Below are 16,244 nucleotides of genomic sequence, written 5' to 3'. Positions count from 1 at the left end.
CGAAGAAGATGGCGATTGAGGAGGAGGACATGAGCACCATGTGGTGATCGTGATGGAGACGGTTGGAAGAGCTGCCTGCGATGAAGAAGAAGGCATCATCGGCATGCGAGGTCACTAGTATTAGTAGAAGGCTTCCCTCCTGTCCTGTGATGAGTAGCTAGGATTTTTCCTTTAGTTGCTATACTCTTCACTGTAACAGTCTGAGGCTGAAGCTGTCGTGGCTCCTAGCTTGCTAGTATAAAAGCTGGAGAGTGGGTGGTTGGGTGGCACGACATATATATGAACAACTCTATTTTCTTTATTACCCATTTTGCCCCGCCTCCTTTCATTTTTGGCACTGCCCTCTCTGTTCATCCTTGTTCTTCTCCTGTTTTTGCAGAGGTTGTACCTCTGTTCATCGTCAGGCATAGGTCATATTAGTTCTAGCACAAGAAGTATTTGATGTGCTCAGCAACATCAACGACGATGGTGAAGATAATGATTGGCTCACCAAGCCTCTTTCAGATCGCAATGATATCCCATACTAGCGGATTGTGGATGTGTGTCCAAATTCTTGTGGAAATGAATACAGACTGTTTTATCACGGCTGTAAATAGTTGTGAAGAATATTTTCTTCGAGTGGGTTCACAGTGCTACTAAATGAATTCCTTTCATGTTAACTTGTTAAGAGTTTGTGTTACGATTAACAGAGCTTCTTTGCAATCTGATGCTCACGGCCTTAGGTTGGCTTGTTGGCGGATGCAAACGGTTATCTTAGGTCTAATTCCATGCACTTTCTATGACTATAATTTAATAGTAGGACCTAGTATATGATTTCATCATTGACAGTGTATAGCCATGAAATATGAACTCCTCACTCCTGAGATGAGTAGCTAGGATTTGTTTCAGCACAATGCAACGACTGAAACAGACAGCATAAATGAAAGACTTTGTCGCAATTTTTCCTTTTTTGCACTCGCATATTCAGCTACCTTCAGGAGCCATGCTGGAAAAACAAAGAAATTACAGTAAAAAACCCAAGAACTGTTCTTGGTTAACCAGCAGCCTGGCCCGTACTTTCTTGGGGCCTCATTCATACAATCAAACAGCAAACAAGATGCACAACATTCAATCAGGGTCTTCAGGGACAGATTTCTGGAAACACACGAGATGCTGGCTAGTTTTATTCGTGAACAAATGTTGAGTGCTTCCTGACATAATAACCGCAGAGTTCCTACTATCTTAACTAGGATGGATAGATCACAAATATTCCCGACTCTTTCTCTTTCATTCTCAGCAATGGACGTCTTCTCTCATAGATCAGGCATACCAATTCCAGCTTTGGCATCATAGGTCTTCTCCAGCACATGCTCAATTGGTGTGTCCTTTGGGCCATCTGCATCAGTCAAAGAAAATCAGTCCAATTACAAAATAGACGTGGTATTCCTAGAGCAGAGCAGATGCTCATATAGCGACACAATACATTCACATGCCAGCTAGTGGGTAGATACCCCCTGCACATAAGTACAGGAAATTTCCTATGGCGCTTCGTTTGTTATACATTAAACCTACTTATTCTTTTTCTTATCCATACCATACACAGATTGCCCTCAGTCCAACCGTTGTCAAGGACAGCATGAAGCATCAGAATTTATTCTGCGCTTTTTACTACTTATTGCTTAACTAATTTTATGGAAGTCTTTCTAATATGTAGAATGCAGCAAACAAGCCAAACACCATTAACAGAAACACCTATAGTAGCATGACTATCGCAGATCCGGAACATAAAACATAGTGCTCAAGAATAAGAAAATTCCAGCAACACGAGACAAAATTATGAAAAAATAAGTTGTATGAAGTTGAGATTGGCTTGAAAAAATAAGTTGTATTAAGTTGAGATTGGCTTGCTCTCCTAATTTTAGATGGAGGTCAGATTAGTGTTAGCTCAATTCTAATCCAGGCATCATGAAAAACTCAGATGTTCACAAACAATTGCAGGATAACAAGTCAGTTAATTCTTCTCTGAACAGTATAATTATGCACTTCAAAAGCAACTAATAATGAGCAAAAAGGATCTGTTTATGGAACATACGAGATGTGGGTCTTGGCTTTTTTCTCTCCTTCAAAATTTCTGGCCGAGGTATGACAGCACCAGACGCATTCATTCCTCTAGAGACCCTTACTTTAGTCCCATCTGGCAAATACTTGTATGTAGTCTTGCATGGTTTCCTGCAGTCAAAATGTTGACAAATATATTTTTAGTATGTAGACAAATAAAAACTGTATCTCTAGAGAATAAAGGTAAAAAAAGATGGCCAAAAGTATCATACCCGGTGACTGGATCAATTACTTGTACATTTGAAACATGAAGTGGAGCTTCCATTGAGAAGATCCCACCTGTTTGTCCTTCCCCTTGCTTAATATGTTTCTTAACCTGAAAATATGTCAGCATACAAATTACTAAGTGATTTTTCATTACAAGAGAAACACATAAACAGTAAAAGTTTGCTGGTTGCAATTGTCCTGTTACCCAGTATTCCCCATAAACATGCAACATCTTACAGTAGATATACAAAACTGTAGAAAGACAAGCATTGTGCAGTTCACAGTTCCTGTTCAATATTCACTACAGTCACTTCCTCACCATGTTCAAATCAAACTGCTTTTATCTAACTGAGTCATTCATTCCGCGTTTGTTTGTTATGGGCTTATGACATGTGCAAATCCAGCAAAACATTGCATGGTCTTATTATCAGTTTTTTAAGGCATCTCATTGTGAGTTTGACAATTAACTAAAAGTAAACATATAACAGAGTGAGGGACATTGTAGTATAAGTATGTATAGCACAGTAACAACTTGGTAGACGCAAACATGCCCAAAAAGGGAAAAATCTATGCTAACCGCTCAAACGTAGATAGGCACGCACAACGCTGCAATATATCTTGGCAGGGTTGTTTTGGTCCCCTTTCCCTACCATTTTAATGGATTAGGCCTAACCTCCAGCCTTTCAAACACGCCTTAAGTGGCACTTGCATTGCTTGAGCTCTCCAAGATTTGACCAAAAAGCCGACCTCCATATATATGATGATTCAAGCAGGCAAGTATCCTACAAGTAATATGTGCTCGTTCCGTACTTATGGTATTCTGATGTCGTGGTGGATGCACGGTATGTGGTGGGAAGTGTTAGATTCTCGTTTACTTTACAGATTTATATTCATACAGATGGTATCCCAGTGGGAATTTTCTTCCTGGGCACTATCGTTTTATCTCATCATTCATGACAATCGAATGGAGAAAAAAAAGATCCTCTGTTGCAGTAATCACCAAATAACATCTGTGCAGCTGCAGCATAGCAGCTACTTACAACACTAGCCAAGTTGCCCATTCACTTTCAGTGGACTGGGAATTTCGACAAACACCTGTAGTGCAGCACTCGGAGCACGTATCACATTGCATACAGCTAGTCACAGATACGCAAATCGATACTCCCATGACACCACACAGTAGCACCGAATCCTAAGCAATAGCTGATAAGAGAAACCGAAGAAGGAAGAGCGCCGGCGATTATATATATTACCAGATTCTTGCCCTCGACGATGACGCGATTCTGCGACCGGATGACCCGCTTGATCAGCCCGCTCTCCCCCTTGTCCTTGCCCCTTATGATCATCACCTGGCGCCAATTTCATCAGACAGAAAAAGGAAGAAGAGATTTCAGAGAGATCTCGAGCGCAACGGGAGCGGGAAGAGGAGCGAGCGGGGTGTGGAGGAGCCGCGCACGTTGTCGCCGCGGAGGATCTTCCAGTGCCTGATGAGCTTCTCCGCGGCCTTCCACCCCATTCCTGCCTCTCAGCTCAGGCGGCGGCTTGGCTCGGCTCGATTTGGCTGGGAGAGTGGATGGATGGAGAGAGACGGCGGCGCTCGCGGGGGAGGAAGAAAACCACCTGGGATGGGCCTCAAAGCGGGCCGGCAGAAACTGGCATGACAAGTGTGTGAGCCGGACCCAAGCGTCGGCCCACGTAGCTAGGCGGCAGGCCCGTGGCTCTCCGGAGGCAGGCGGATCAACGGTGCTGGCTCGGTCAGCGCAGGATCGGACGGCTGGGGAAATCTCAGGGATGAGAGTGTGACGGCGGAAAAGAGTGAGGGCTAGACTGCAAGTTGCTCTCTAAATGAGCCGCGACCTCGCCCAGCTCTTCTTCCTCCTCCTCCTCCTCCTCTAGCTAGGGCTAAGCTGATCCTCTCCCCCTTCGCCGGCGGCTCCAGCCCCAACTGTCAGATTCCAGCCGTTGACAAGAGAGAGGTAAACTCGCCGAACCCCTCGCCAAGATCTGTCTATTGCTCGCGGCCACTTTCTTGCCATGCGTCTTCTCTCGCAAGTCCGTCGCGCTAGCTTGTTCCGGCCTCCGATTCGGTCGCGATTTTGGTTCTTTGCTGCGGCAGAGGCGCCAAGTCGCCGACGAACGTGGATACGAACACCTCGTGAAATCCCCTTGTTGCTGCGTCGATTCAACTGGTAAAAGGCTTGGGCTTGCTGCTTCGATTTCCGTAGTTGTGTTTCTCCGGCTTGGGCAGTGGCCGTAGTGGCATGAACCTGGGCGAAAAGGATGCGTCCTTTTGCGTCGATTGCTTTATCCAATCTCTATGTATGGCCAGTCGCTTTACTTGGTACTTGCTATGGGCATCGTAGCATATCCCGCTCTAGTGTGCCCCCACATGCTTTTCTCCAATCATTTGCACAACTAAATTAATCTCCGTAGAAGAATTACGTCCAAAAAAATTTATTCTTGTAACTAGTCAGATTCTTAACTAGCTCCATGCTATATTTACTTGAGTTTGATTTACCCTAGATGCTAGTATTATATATATATACATTGTTATCTACTTCTCATTGTGCTTTTTTTCCCTTGTCTTTTTTTCTTTTCCTTCCATCCATTTCATGGATTGTTGGCATCTTTCAATTAAGCCATCAGCCCGTCGTTGGTTACACTTCCAAGTGCATCGCCTTGACCATCGTTTGTATACTCTTGTTTTCTTCTCTGTGCTTGTTCGGGATCGTGTTCTTGAGAACCTCCCTGTGTCATCCCGAGCATACGCAATTTCTTCGTTTGTCCCTTAAGCAGTTCCATGCCATCCAGTTTGGCACCTATGGCTACATCCAATTTGATATCATTGCATACCAATTGTTCTAGTTGTTTCTGTTGTTTTTCGACCTATCCACATGTCCTCAATTTGCTCTCCCAATATTTTTGCCTCCTCTGCTCTTTCCAAAGTTGCCTTGGAACTTTGAGCTCTTCAAGATGCCTAGACGGACAGAAGATGCTGAACCAGCTCAACCAAAGGAATGCTTGGAGTTTGATGATAATGAAGAGGAGGAGGTAGAAGAGGAAGAAATTGAGTATGAAGAAATTGAGGAGGAGGTAGAGGAGGAGGTGGAGGAGGACGAGGATATTTCAGAGGAAGTAGAGGAGGTAGAGGAGGAGGAAGACCCTGAAGAAAGAGAAGTTCTTGATGAAACTGATGCTAGTCATGACAGTGACAGTAAATCGGAAGGTGTTCCTCTTCCTCAGCAGGATGGTACCAAAGATGGGAGCGATAAAGAGAAGCATGCCGAACTTCTTGCTCTTCCTCCTCATGGATCTGAAGTATATTTTGGGGGCATCTCCAGCGATGCATCTTCTGACGATCTCAAGAAACTATGTGAGCTAGTTGGCGAAGTTGTGGAAGTGAGTACCGTCTACTCTCTTAGGGTTAGCATTTCAATGTGTTTTTTCTGCATTCATATTCTCTTTTTTCCTGCAGGTTAGAATAATGCTGAGCAACAAGGATAGCAGGGGATATGCTTTTGTTACTTTCAGAACTAATGACCTGGCTTTGAAGGCCATCGAGAAATTGAACAAGGCAACTTTCAAGGTTTGTTTCTGTTGATTAAAGTTGACTCATGTTCTCATGTCAATGAATCTTAATATACCCCTATTTATGCACTCAAGTCTTAGTGTCCATCTGTAATCGTGTACCTGCAATGCACATTAATATTAGGCAATATATTAATTGCATTGCATACTAATATTCTACTCCCTCCATCCGAGCGTTTTTGACACGTGTCAAAAACGCTCCTATATTATGGGACGGAGGGGGTATTTGATAAGATCTTAATTGCACGTCAATATTAGCTAAGATATAATTATTTGATAGCCCTAGCATGGATATTGGGTATGCTATTAATTAGGAGAGGATTGAGTGAGGAAAGTGATCTGGGCTGGACGTGCGTGGGGCTGTGGCAGAACATTGAATCTTGGCCATTCGATTGGATGGCAGACCACCGGAGTAATACAGACTGCTAGATTTAGTTAAGTAAATTAGATCAGGGGGTGGTGGATCTCTTGTGTACACTAATATTGGTGGGTTTAAAAAAGTTGCAATTGATGTTTTTATAAGTAGTAGAGATGGATATTGGCATAGTATATTGCAAGCTTAAACAATTACATGCTTATCTTATGTACTCCATGCCTCCCCTGATAGCCAGGTGTGAATACAGTCTTGTTAAAAAGAATGAAAAAAACTTAACTTCTGTACTCCAGAATACAAGCTCTTGTACACTTGAAAACTAAGTGTATTGTTTTGTTAAAAAGTAAGTTTAAAGTGTGATACCTTCTGTTGATTGCAATTTTTTATTCATTTTAAATTACAGTTTTGTCGATGACTAACCATGATTATACTGATATTTTAAGACTCCATATAGTGTGGCGCATACATATCGGTTCCAGTTGCACCTGAAAGCCTTTTCATTTTGAATTATTATGCTAACTTAACTTTGTCATGTGCTTCTCATAACAGGGAAAGAAGCTAAGAGTTTCTTCCTCCCAGGCTAAGAACAAGCTATTTGTTGGAAATATACCTCACAGTTGGTCATTTGATGATTTTAAAAAAGCAGTGGAAGAAGTTGGTCCTGGAGTATTAAAAGTTGATCTGATTAAGGTAAAGATTTTGATAATCATAACTTGAATAGTTCCACAACTATACCGTGCACCCCCACAAATCTGCTTTTTACCCTTATAAAAGATATTCTGTTTTTATAGGATCCACGTACAGATCGCAATCGGGGTTATGGTTTCGTTGAATACTATAATAATGCATGCGCTGAGTATTCAAGGCAGAAGATGACTGCACCAAATTTCAAATTAGATACAAATGCTCCTACTGTCAGCTGGGCAGATCCCAAGAATGGCGATTCTGCCTCTACAGGCTCTACTTCACAGGTTCCTGAAACATCTGATGGACAAATGATACCCTTTGTTTCTTGTTAAATTGTCATTGATATCTTATATGAACTTCCTATTTCGTGGTTCTAGGTCAAATCTGTATATGTCAAAAACCTGCCCAAGAATGTTACTCAAGGACAGCTGAAAAAGCTGTTTGAGCGCCATGGTGAAATCATAAAAATTGTTCTCCCCCCTTCAAAAGATGGTCATGATAATAGGTATGGTTTTGTTCACTTTAAAGACCGCCACATGGCCATGAAGGCTGTGAAGAGCACAGAGAAATATGAGCTTGACGGTGAGCTTTCTTCTTGTGTTGGAATGCTGTACTATGTCTTGTTTGTTCTGTTTGGTGCATTTAAGGTAACAAATATTTCTTTAACAGGTCAGCTCCTGGACTGCTCACTCGCAAAACCTCCTGCTGATAAAAAAGACGATGCAGTATCATTGCCTACTGCCAAAGGAGGTCCGTTGCTCCATGCTCCACTTGGATATGGTATGCCGCGGCCAGATCCTTATGGTGCGCCTCCTGCTTATGGTGCCCCTCCTGCTTATGGTGCACCTCCTGCTTATGGTGGACAGGTATATCACATCTCCTGATGCCTGCTTCATGTGGTAAATTGGTAATACATACATACATACATACATGGAAGGGATAAAACTTGCTAAATGTTACATGTGTTGGAACTTTTGCAGCCTCTGCTCTATGCTCCAGGAGCTCCTCCAGGTGCAGCAATGGTTCCAATGCTTCTACCGGATGGCCGTCTTGTATATGTTGTGTAAGTACTGCCATCTATTTTCCTGAAAACCCGATAAGTAGCTGCTGTTAGGAGTAGATGACTCCCTATTGCATCAGACTGCTGTTATTAAGGTGCTCTCCTGTTTGTACATACATGCATGCATTCTTTACATTTAACTATCCAGTACACATTAAAAGTAGTAACAAAGATATGCAGGGGATAGCACAGAATAAACATCAGTACAGCATATACCTCTTTCTTGGCACAGGATGGGTAGAGAAAATTCCGTTTACCTAGCTATGGCCTCTTTCCATTTTACAGCAAATGGAGACTTGGTCATTTTCGATTCAATGGTGCTGATTGATGTCGTTTTAAATCTGCTACCGTGACTGATGTGAGTGTTGTGTTTGATATATTTCCAATGCTGAAAACATATTCCATTCCTCTTTGGCAGGCAACAGCCTGGAGCGCAGCAACATTTCGCTTCCCCTCCGCCCCAGGTGCGGCAACATCAGCATTTCACATCTCCTCCGCCACAGGCACGGCAAATTGGACGTCATGGTGGCAGCGGTGGCGGTGGAGGCAGTGGTGGATCAAGTAGGTCCGGGTCGGGTACAAAGCGCCCGAGGGGAGAAGACAACAACAGCAGCAGTCGCAACCGACAACGCCGGTATTGATCGCAGGGGTGTATGGTGGTGCTTCGGTTCTAGCGCCAGCTAATTGTGTAATAAGTACATGTCGCCCTGGTCGGATTTTCCATACAAACCTGCTTAGCCCGGTGAACTGTGAAACCGTTTTCGGCATCACCATTCATTCGGAACTGTGTTAGGTCACCTCGAGGTAGTTTTGGTTTGTCTAGGCGTAATTTCTTGTAATGTGGATCAAGTTTAGAAATGGCAAGAACAGCATCGGTGTCTGATATCTACTAGTATCCATAGGCTGCAGTGTCAAGAAGAACCCAGACCTGATCGCAGAATAACAGCAAATGGCACATCCATCTGAGGTTTAGTCCATTTACATGTCGCCCAGTTTAGATTTTTCTTTTTGAGCCCATGCAGGTATGCAGGAGAACTGCATGAGTTAATATGTAGTCGAAGAAGTCTTCAGGTTACAAAACACGAACTACCCAAAGAAACAAAAGCTGCACGCACAAAGCGACCTTGGTCAAAACAACTGCCCTGGACAATTTAGCCCCCGCTCTGAACCAATTGTGCGCATTACATTTAATTAGAACAATGCCTGTGTGTTGCTACGGGCAATATCTAGCAATTTCATGTGAAGAATTACTCCTTCATATCGATGGTTGATATCATAGTTGAATGTCCATGACGAGCAAAGGCGCAAGAAAGACAAAAATCAAGCATAGCCAAATATTTCTCCAACAATTGCAAAAAAAAAGTGCTCATGGCTTAGAATTAAAGAAACAGAGGGCATGACTTCCAAATTAGTTTTTGAATAGATGCATGATTTAACTTTTGATTCTAAGTATGCTAAGTACAATGCGTAAAATTTAGGCGCGTGCTACAAATCAACCGGTTGATTTGTTGAGAAAGTAAACCGCCTTGACAGCCATTGGATCAACTAGCTCTCAGCCGTCAGATCCCGCAGACACTTAACCACGTGCGATGCGCTTCGAGGCGAACGACCGTTGCAACGCACGGTCTGTTGCAATGCAGCATACCCCCGCAGACAGACTCACACCTGATCCCCGCGAATCGCGCGGCGGCGGCGGCGACCGTGGCAGGATCTGGCCATCATCCGCCGTCGTTCTGCCGCCGCAGCACCACCGGAGCATCGAAACACCACCACCTCCCCCCTCCTCCATCTACCACTAGCTCCCCTCTCCTGGTTCGTTCCAATGGCGCACATCGCTAGGGATATGTTCGCCTCCACCTACAATCGAAGCTCCGGTGGGTCTGCTGCATCCCGGTGGACGGATCCAAGTTCAGCGACTGGTGTACACCCCAGGGAAAAACGGCCCCTGGCAAGCATCTACCATAACCCGCCGGTGGTCTTCCTAGAGGCCACGACATCTACATCTGCTGCAAATTGGGTAACAACTCTGTGAAAACCCTAATAATTTTCATAATTTAGTTGTAGCAAATGTTAAGTGTTGCAAAAATGAGCATGGGTAAATCTGAACATTGAGCTTCGATAAAAACACCATGATACATTGGTAGGGGGGTGAAATGTACAGTTGCTGAATTTTTACTGAAAAACAGAGTATTGTATGTTGATTTGAAAACACAGTTTCAGAGAGTGCAGCATGAAAAATAACATTATGTTGAAAGAAATGCAGTTAAACATGTAGCACCCTCAAAAAATAAGAAGTTGAAACAAAAAAATGTAGCTTATGGAACTAATTAAGTGCTGAAAAGAAAATGATTGTGAAACTGAACTTAAATTTACTGAGTCAAATGAAGCATACTTACATCCCTGAAAAAATGAAATTATGATGCTGAACTCTTTTGTTGCTTGATGCATTTACATGCTTCAAAAAATTGTTGAAACTATAAAATTGCATTCCAAGAAAATGTATTTCGGGTCATGAAGCATCACTTGTGCTTACAGACTAGCTAAATAAAACTTTTGTTTTGCTGTTGATAGGCTACCCACAGTGGTACAGGAGGTGAGGAGAGCTTCACTGAACATCAATTTGATGCAAACTTTGGAACAACTGCAGCAGCTGCAATGAATGAAGATGATGAAGATGATGAGATTTCATCTCAACCACTTGCACCCTATGTTGGGATGCAATTTGACTCTGTTGATGATGCTAAGCAGTTCTACAACGACTATGCATTCAAAATGGGCTTTGGCATACACATATCTGCTTCAAAGAACAGCCAAAAGAAGGGGCCTGCGATACTAATCAAGAGGGTGTTCCGGTGTGTCCATGCCGGAAAGCCAGAGAATAAGGCCGATACTAGCAGTGCTTCGGAAGCAATCTCAACGGAACAACACTCATCTAGCAAAGAGTCTTGGTTTGAAATGGATGTCGCAAACAAGCGTCAGAAAAATAGATTGGTGCGTCATGATTGCAAAGCACACTTAATAGTTGGGCTGAGGGGTGATAATGGGTTGTTTCATATTCTATTGCAGAGCATACACACCCTCTGATGCCACATCCAGAGCGTGTATGGTTCTACCGCTCACACCACAACATTCCGCAAGAAGATTTGGATCTCATATTGACAATGCATGATATTAACTTCTCCACATCATCATGCATGGGAATGCTTGGGAGGGTTCGTGGTGGGGACCGGAGGATACTGCCATATGTCAAGAGGGATGTTACAAATGTTCGGTCCAAGCTGCGGCAAACCATAAATCTCCGGGACATGGACATGACAGTTGCATACTTTGAGAGGCAGCAAGATGAGAATCCTGAATTCTACTTTGCCAAAACAGTTGATGAGGAAACAAACTCTGTCACGGGGCTGTTTTGGGTTGATGGGAGGACAAGGGCATTGTACCCTAAGTACAAAGATTGCATCTTCTTTGACACCACCTTTTGCACAAATAGGTATAACATGTTGTTTGCTTCGATTGTCGGCGTCAACAACCATTTGTAGACAATTTTGCTGGGGTGTGCTTTGCTTCCGAATGAACAGATTGAAAATTTCAAGTGGGTGTTCCAGCACCTTTTGATTGCGATGAACAATGAACACCCATTGAACATCATGACAGACCAGGACAAGGCAATGGAAACAGCCATTTCTGAAGCCTTACCAAATACAGTGCATAGATGTTGCAAATGGCATGTCCAGCGGAAAGCGAGGGAGAAGTTGGGTAGAATACTCAGCAGGGATGAAGTTTTTGAGCAAGCTTTCTACACATGCATCAACGATCCGGACACGGTTGATGAGTTTGAGGAGAACTGGTAGCACATGATACATTGCTTTCAATTGGAAGATAATAGACACCTTTGCAACATGTGGCGGACTCGGCATACCTGGGCTCCAGCATACTTCCGGAAATGCTTCTTCCCCTTCACAAGCACTACAGGGAGGTCGGAGGGCCTCAACTCTTACTTCAAGACATTCATCAATCCTCAAGAGTCGGTTTGGAAATTTGTGCAGCAGTATGAGGTGCTCCAGGAGACGATGCTAGATCGTGAGGACAACCAGGCTTTCATTGCTGAAGCAACAACAACACCTCTTTACTCGAAATACAACATTGAGCGTCAGGCAGTGAACTTCTGCACTCGGGCAGTTTTTGGCAAGTTTCAATCAGAAGTGATTGCATCGACGGGATATGTAATCAACCAGGTCCCTGCAATTCACAGTGGAAGCATGAACTTTGAACTTTTCTCAAATTACTATGAGGACCCAAAAATATTTAAAGTAAATGCTGAGATGTCAGATGAGAAGTTTGAGTGCAGTTACAGCTGTTTTGAGATGAATGGAATTATATGTGCACACAACATTAGAGTGATGACTCATCTAAATGTGCAGACTATCCCACAACGCTATTTGCTAGAGAGGTGGTCTGAAAAAGCAACAACACCAACAGGCAGCCAGCTTCTGGATTTTGGACTCCCATCGAACAATACCCTCAAGTACAACTCACTCTGCAGGAAACTTACTTGGTTGGCCTCATAAGCTTGCAGCAATGACTTTGCATACAACCTGCTAAATGATGCAGCAAATCAGCTTGAGTGTGTTATAGCTGCAGCAAAAAGAGGGGAACTACCAGAGCAGCAGGAAGAACATCAACAGCAAATGCAACAGCAACCAGCAGAAACTCAAAAGGTGCCAAGTCGGCAGCGACAAAAAGCCAATCCAACAAAGCAACAAGGTCAAGCCACCAACCCGGCTCCACGACATGAACAAACGGCTGATCCGCCTGCTGCACAACTGGGTGCCATGCTTCAAAACCCAGCGCGTGTTTCGAAAAAAAGTCGACCAACTGAAAAGGAGAGGAGGAGGAAGACTCTGCTTGAGCAACAAGAGGATGCACACAAGAAGAAGGCTAGACAAGAGGAGAAGAAAGAGGAAAAGAAGAAGGAAGCCAAACCAAGGGCAAAGCCTGGACCAGAGAAGAAAATGCTTTGCAAGTATTGCGATGAAGATGGTCATGCCATACAAGAATGCAAGTACTTGAAAGCAGCAATGTCTATCAAGAAATGTAGATATTGCAACGAAGATGGCCATCATGTTCAGGAGTACTCCTACCTAAAAGCTGCAATGTCGAGAGATGAAGATATGGCTAAAGCAACAGAACTTAGGCTGTGATGTAGAAAATACACATGTTTTGAGATTGGGAAAAAAGACACATGTTTTGAGATTCTGTACCCAAATGTTGTATTGAGCAACGTAATGCAAACAAAAATATGTTAGGTGCTAAGAAAAATCTGAAGCATTATTGGGTGTCTTGTATGTATTGGTGTTGACACATCCAGTTGCAATTTAATAGGAGAGTAATTTTTGTATTTGAAAATGAAAGCAACATTCAAATAAAAGTTACTTCGATTCACGATTAGTTTTCGTGCTGATCGCACTTGCTATGCATTCCGATTCCGTTTTCACTTCTAGTGTGTGTTTCATCAGTGGGAAAGAAGGAAGTGTGAAAAACATGAAGGATGAAAAACATCCAGTCATGATACTGGTTGCTGCATTTCACTGTTCAAAAAGATGAAGTGGGAAAAATGAAACATGAAAACATCATCTCTTTGATGTTGGTTGCTTTATAAAAAATAGAGAACAATCATGGGGGCGGGTGTTGCGGTTAAAAAATATCTTTGCATGTATGAAAACATCATCTCTCCTTGTAGATCTGAAACACATCGAGTTACAGTGGCACTCTTGCTCCAAAAACATTTCGACAAGTGTTTCGCTAAAAATATCACTAAGGACTTAAGAAAAAAAGAAACTACTGGCCACTACGAGCACGCCACTCTAGCTCTCCCAAGACCACCTTGCTAATCTTGCGTCTCAAGAACGACCACCCTTTTGATGCAGCATCTTCTTCAGCTGCTCCGCAGGGTCCAACTTGTTGTCAGGGTGCCTCAACAGATCTGAAGCAATCCTCATCCGCAACTTTGGAATGTATTCCTGGTACAAAAAACGGAACAAAAGAGGGTCAAAATGATGACACCGACAAAAAAATCCAACTAACAGGGTGGAGGTGCATTTTTCATTCGCATAGCGGCTCACCTGATCAAATGATGCCATGACCACAGCATCGAAGTTCTCCAAGTATAGAATAGCAAAAAATCTGTAATCATAGCTGGAGCGACAAAAAAGCACAATGAAAACAATGTTTGAGTATCCTACTGTTTGTGCAACATAAATCGAAACTTTGAGATACAAAAATGAAGAAAATGTTTCCTTACTAAGTTCCTTGCTGTGGATAAACTGGATTAAACTCTTCAAACAAATCGAGATCATGTTTGAATGCTGGTTCACTCCTTGCCACTCTCTTTAGGTTCGTGATCTGATTTAAAATGATCACATGACACACAAAAAATGATCCATAAGTATTCCAGGGGGAGGGGGACATTGTTGATAAAAAAACATGAGCATATAATTCCTTACCATATTGTTGGTTGCCTTGTGCAGCAGTTGCACGTCTTTGTTGTTCTTTATTGGGTCGAAAACGTTGAATTGCTTCATTGCCAAGTCTGCAACAACTACAGCCCAGTGCCTCTTCCGGACAACTGTAAAGAAAAGCTGCAAATGGAACAACTATGAGGTTACAAAAAAGCTGCGACAAAAAGAAATGAAATAACAACATGTAAACTAAACAGAGAAAAGAAATATCATACTAGATCGCAACTTGATATGTTGCTGCTCTCACAGGCCATCCTAAACTCCCTTTCACACAGTTTAGGATCAAAAACTTCGAGCTCAGCAGCCAATTGACCCTAAAAACCCAGAAACAACAACGGAAAAAGAAAGTAAAAATGATGATGCAAAAAGAAATGATATATGAAAATTGAAAAAGATGCTATGGAATGTGTCCACTAACACTCATAAAAATGAGAATGCAAACTTCTTCGGCTTCTTCCTGCTGCAACTTTGCTCCATGTTGAAAGTTTTGAGGTAGAGAGTCATGACCTCATTGTCAATCTCGGCTCGTGGCTTTAGCGAGGCATGGAAATTCTGAAGGGAGGTGTGGACGCCATCTATTTCAATGAAAGCAGGGCTGCATATTCAATACATAAAAAAGTGATGCATTAGCTACAGTATATGATGGAGAGAGAAGTTTTCACATCAAACCAAAAAATATAGTTTGAATCAGAAACATAAACAACTATGAAATCTTCATGAGCATGTTATGAAAGAAAAGCCAAAACACTCACAGAGATTCGCCTTCCTTTGGTTTCCTTAACTTGTATCTGTTCATAACATACTGCTGATGCAAAGTGTCCCCGGTTGCATCAATCTTAATCTTCTTCATCTTCAGAACCCCATCGGGTGACTGGCCAGCCCTTTTCTTCTTCTTGACAGCCTTCTTCGAAGCACAACTTGGCCCGGAATCAACATTTGGTGTTCCAAATCCAGAGATAGTTGAATTACCTTGCATCAAGACACATAACAAAAAAGAAAAATAAAGGTTAGATATGAAGCTTCAAACCAAAGAAACAAGAAAAAAGGAAGAAATAGCATGTAAAACACACCTAAAGACCCAACAGTTACTGCGGTGACAACAAGAGATGCATCAAAGATAGGCTTGTTGATCTCATTTGAGGTGGAAACTTTTGGATCGCTGTCAAAAGGAGAAGAAGAGATGTCTGTTGCAACTGGATGTGCAATCTTATTCACATTAGCCCTAGCTGCCTCTGGCGTTTTTTCAAATGTAGGCCTCGCTGAATCCGAGTGCATCGCAGCAGAGGGAGTGCCAACTGCATATGGGATCTTTGAAGATTTAGGTGGCACTTCCTGGTGAAACCACTCGTAGTCTTCGCTCCCAACTGGAAAAAGGTCACACAATGGGCCATCATCCCATTCCATTACAGCGGCTTCCATTGCTTTCAGTGTGCCCTGTGATAGGATAACTGTGCCATCATTGGCAGCAACGCCCTCAGCATCCTTGCCATGGTTGACACGTGGACTTGCTTCTGCATCGACCTCTATTGAAACATCCTGCTGTGCAACCTCCTGTTCAACCTCCTTTGCCAAGTCTAAAGGCCCCTTGCCAACTTGAGCGCAACTCTGCCCTTGTTTCAACACGGTATCACCAGCACCTTCGAAGCTAGGAGTCCTGGGGCAAGCTGACACTTGCCTTTCCACTTCAGGTTGTTGAGCTGAGGCGCTGGTATTA

General features: G+C 43.0%; 2 protein-coding genes and 1 pseudogene across 4 annotated transcripts; 2 read left to right on the top strand and 1 right to left on the bottom strand.

Annotated features, from left to right (window-relative positions):
• Positions 1–1,002: 1,002 nt before the first annotated feature.
• On the bottom strand, positions 1,003–3,981 carry LOC123086375 (50S ribosomal protein L24). Its single transcript, XM_044508135.1, has 5 exons — positions 3,761–3,981; positions 3,558–3,653; positions 2,310–2,413; positions 2,072–2,208; positions 1,003–1,375 (listed from the first exon to the last, which is right to left on the bottom strand). The coding sequence occupies exons 1-5, from the start codon at positions 3,818–3,820 to the stop codon at positions 1,293–1,295; spliced, it is 480 nt and encodes a 159-aa protein (XP_044364070.1). The 5' UTR covers positions 3,821–3,981; the 3' UTR covers positions 1,003–1,292.
• Positions 3,982–4,113: 132 nt separating this feature from the next.
• LOC123086374 (heterogeneous nuclear ribonucleoprotein Q) lies at positions 4,114–8,897 on the top strand. Of its 3 annotated transcripts, XM_044508134.1 has the most exons (9): positions 4,114–4,280; positions 5,251–5,703; positions 5,780–5,890; positions 6,815–6,955; positions 7,057–7,236; positions 7,330–7,534; positions 7,622–7,818; positions 7,933–8,015; positions 8,431–8,897. In XM_044508134.1, exons 2-9 carry the CDS (start codon positions 5,278–5,280, stop codon positions 8,651–8,653), a joined length of 1,566 nt encoding a protein of 521 aa, XP_044364069.1. In that variant the 5' UTR covers positions 4,114–4,280; positions 5,251–5,277; the 3' UTR covers positions 8,654–8,897. The 3 variants fall into 3 exon arrangements, with proteins under 3 accessions (XP_044364069.1, XP_044364067.1, XP_044364068.1); XM_044508132.1 differs by having other exon boundaries at positions 7,330–7,818; XM_044508133.1 differs by having other exon boundaries at positions 4,135–4,280; positions 4,951–5,703; positions 7,330–7,818.
• A 1,770-nt stretch (positions 8,898–10,667) lies between these two features.
• Positions 10,668–13,213, top strand: LOC123083850 (protein FAR1-RELATED SEQUENCE 5-like; annotated as a pseudogene).
• The last annotated feature ends 3,031 nt before the right edge of the window (positions 13,214–16,244 follow it).

Source organism: Triticum aestivum, chromosome 4A, assembly GCF_018294505.1.
Source record: "Triticum aestivum cultivar Chinese Spring chromosome 4A, IWGSC CS RefSeq v2.1, whole genome shotgun sequence".
In the NCBI taxonomy this organism is placed as follows: domain Eukaryota; kingdom Viridiplantae; phylum Streptophyta; class Magnoliopsida; order Poales; family Poaceae; genus Triticum; species Triticum aestivum.
Note: the sequence above shows the minus strand (reverse complement) of the source record. Positions and strands in the feature narration are given on the sequence as shown.

Coding starts and splice junctions, on each gene's coding strand:
- LOC123086375 (XM_044508135.1), bottom strand. CDS start 3,820: ATGGGGTGGAAGGCCGCGGAGAAGCTCATCAGGCACTGGAAGATCCTC. Junction 2,414..3,557: donor TCGTCGAGGGCAAGAATCTG/GTAATATATATA, acceptor ACATATTTTCAG/GTTAAGAAACATATTAAGCA. Junction 1,376..2,071: donor AAAGCCAAGACCCACATCTC/GTATGTTCCATA, acceptor TGACTGATGCAG/ATGGCCCAAAGGACACACCA.
- LOC123086374 (XM_044508132.1), top strand. CDS start 5,278: ATGCCTAGACGGACAGAAGATGCTGAACCAGCTCAACCAAAGGAATGC. Junction 5,704..5,779: donor TAGTTGGCGAAGTTGTGGAA/GTGAGTACCGTC, acceptor TTTTTCCTGCAG/GTTAGAATAATGCTGAGCAA. Junction 8,016..8,430: donor GGCCGTCTTGTATATGTTGT/GTAAGTACTGCC, acceptor CCTCTTTGGCAG/GCAACAGCCTGGAGCGCAGC.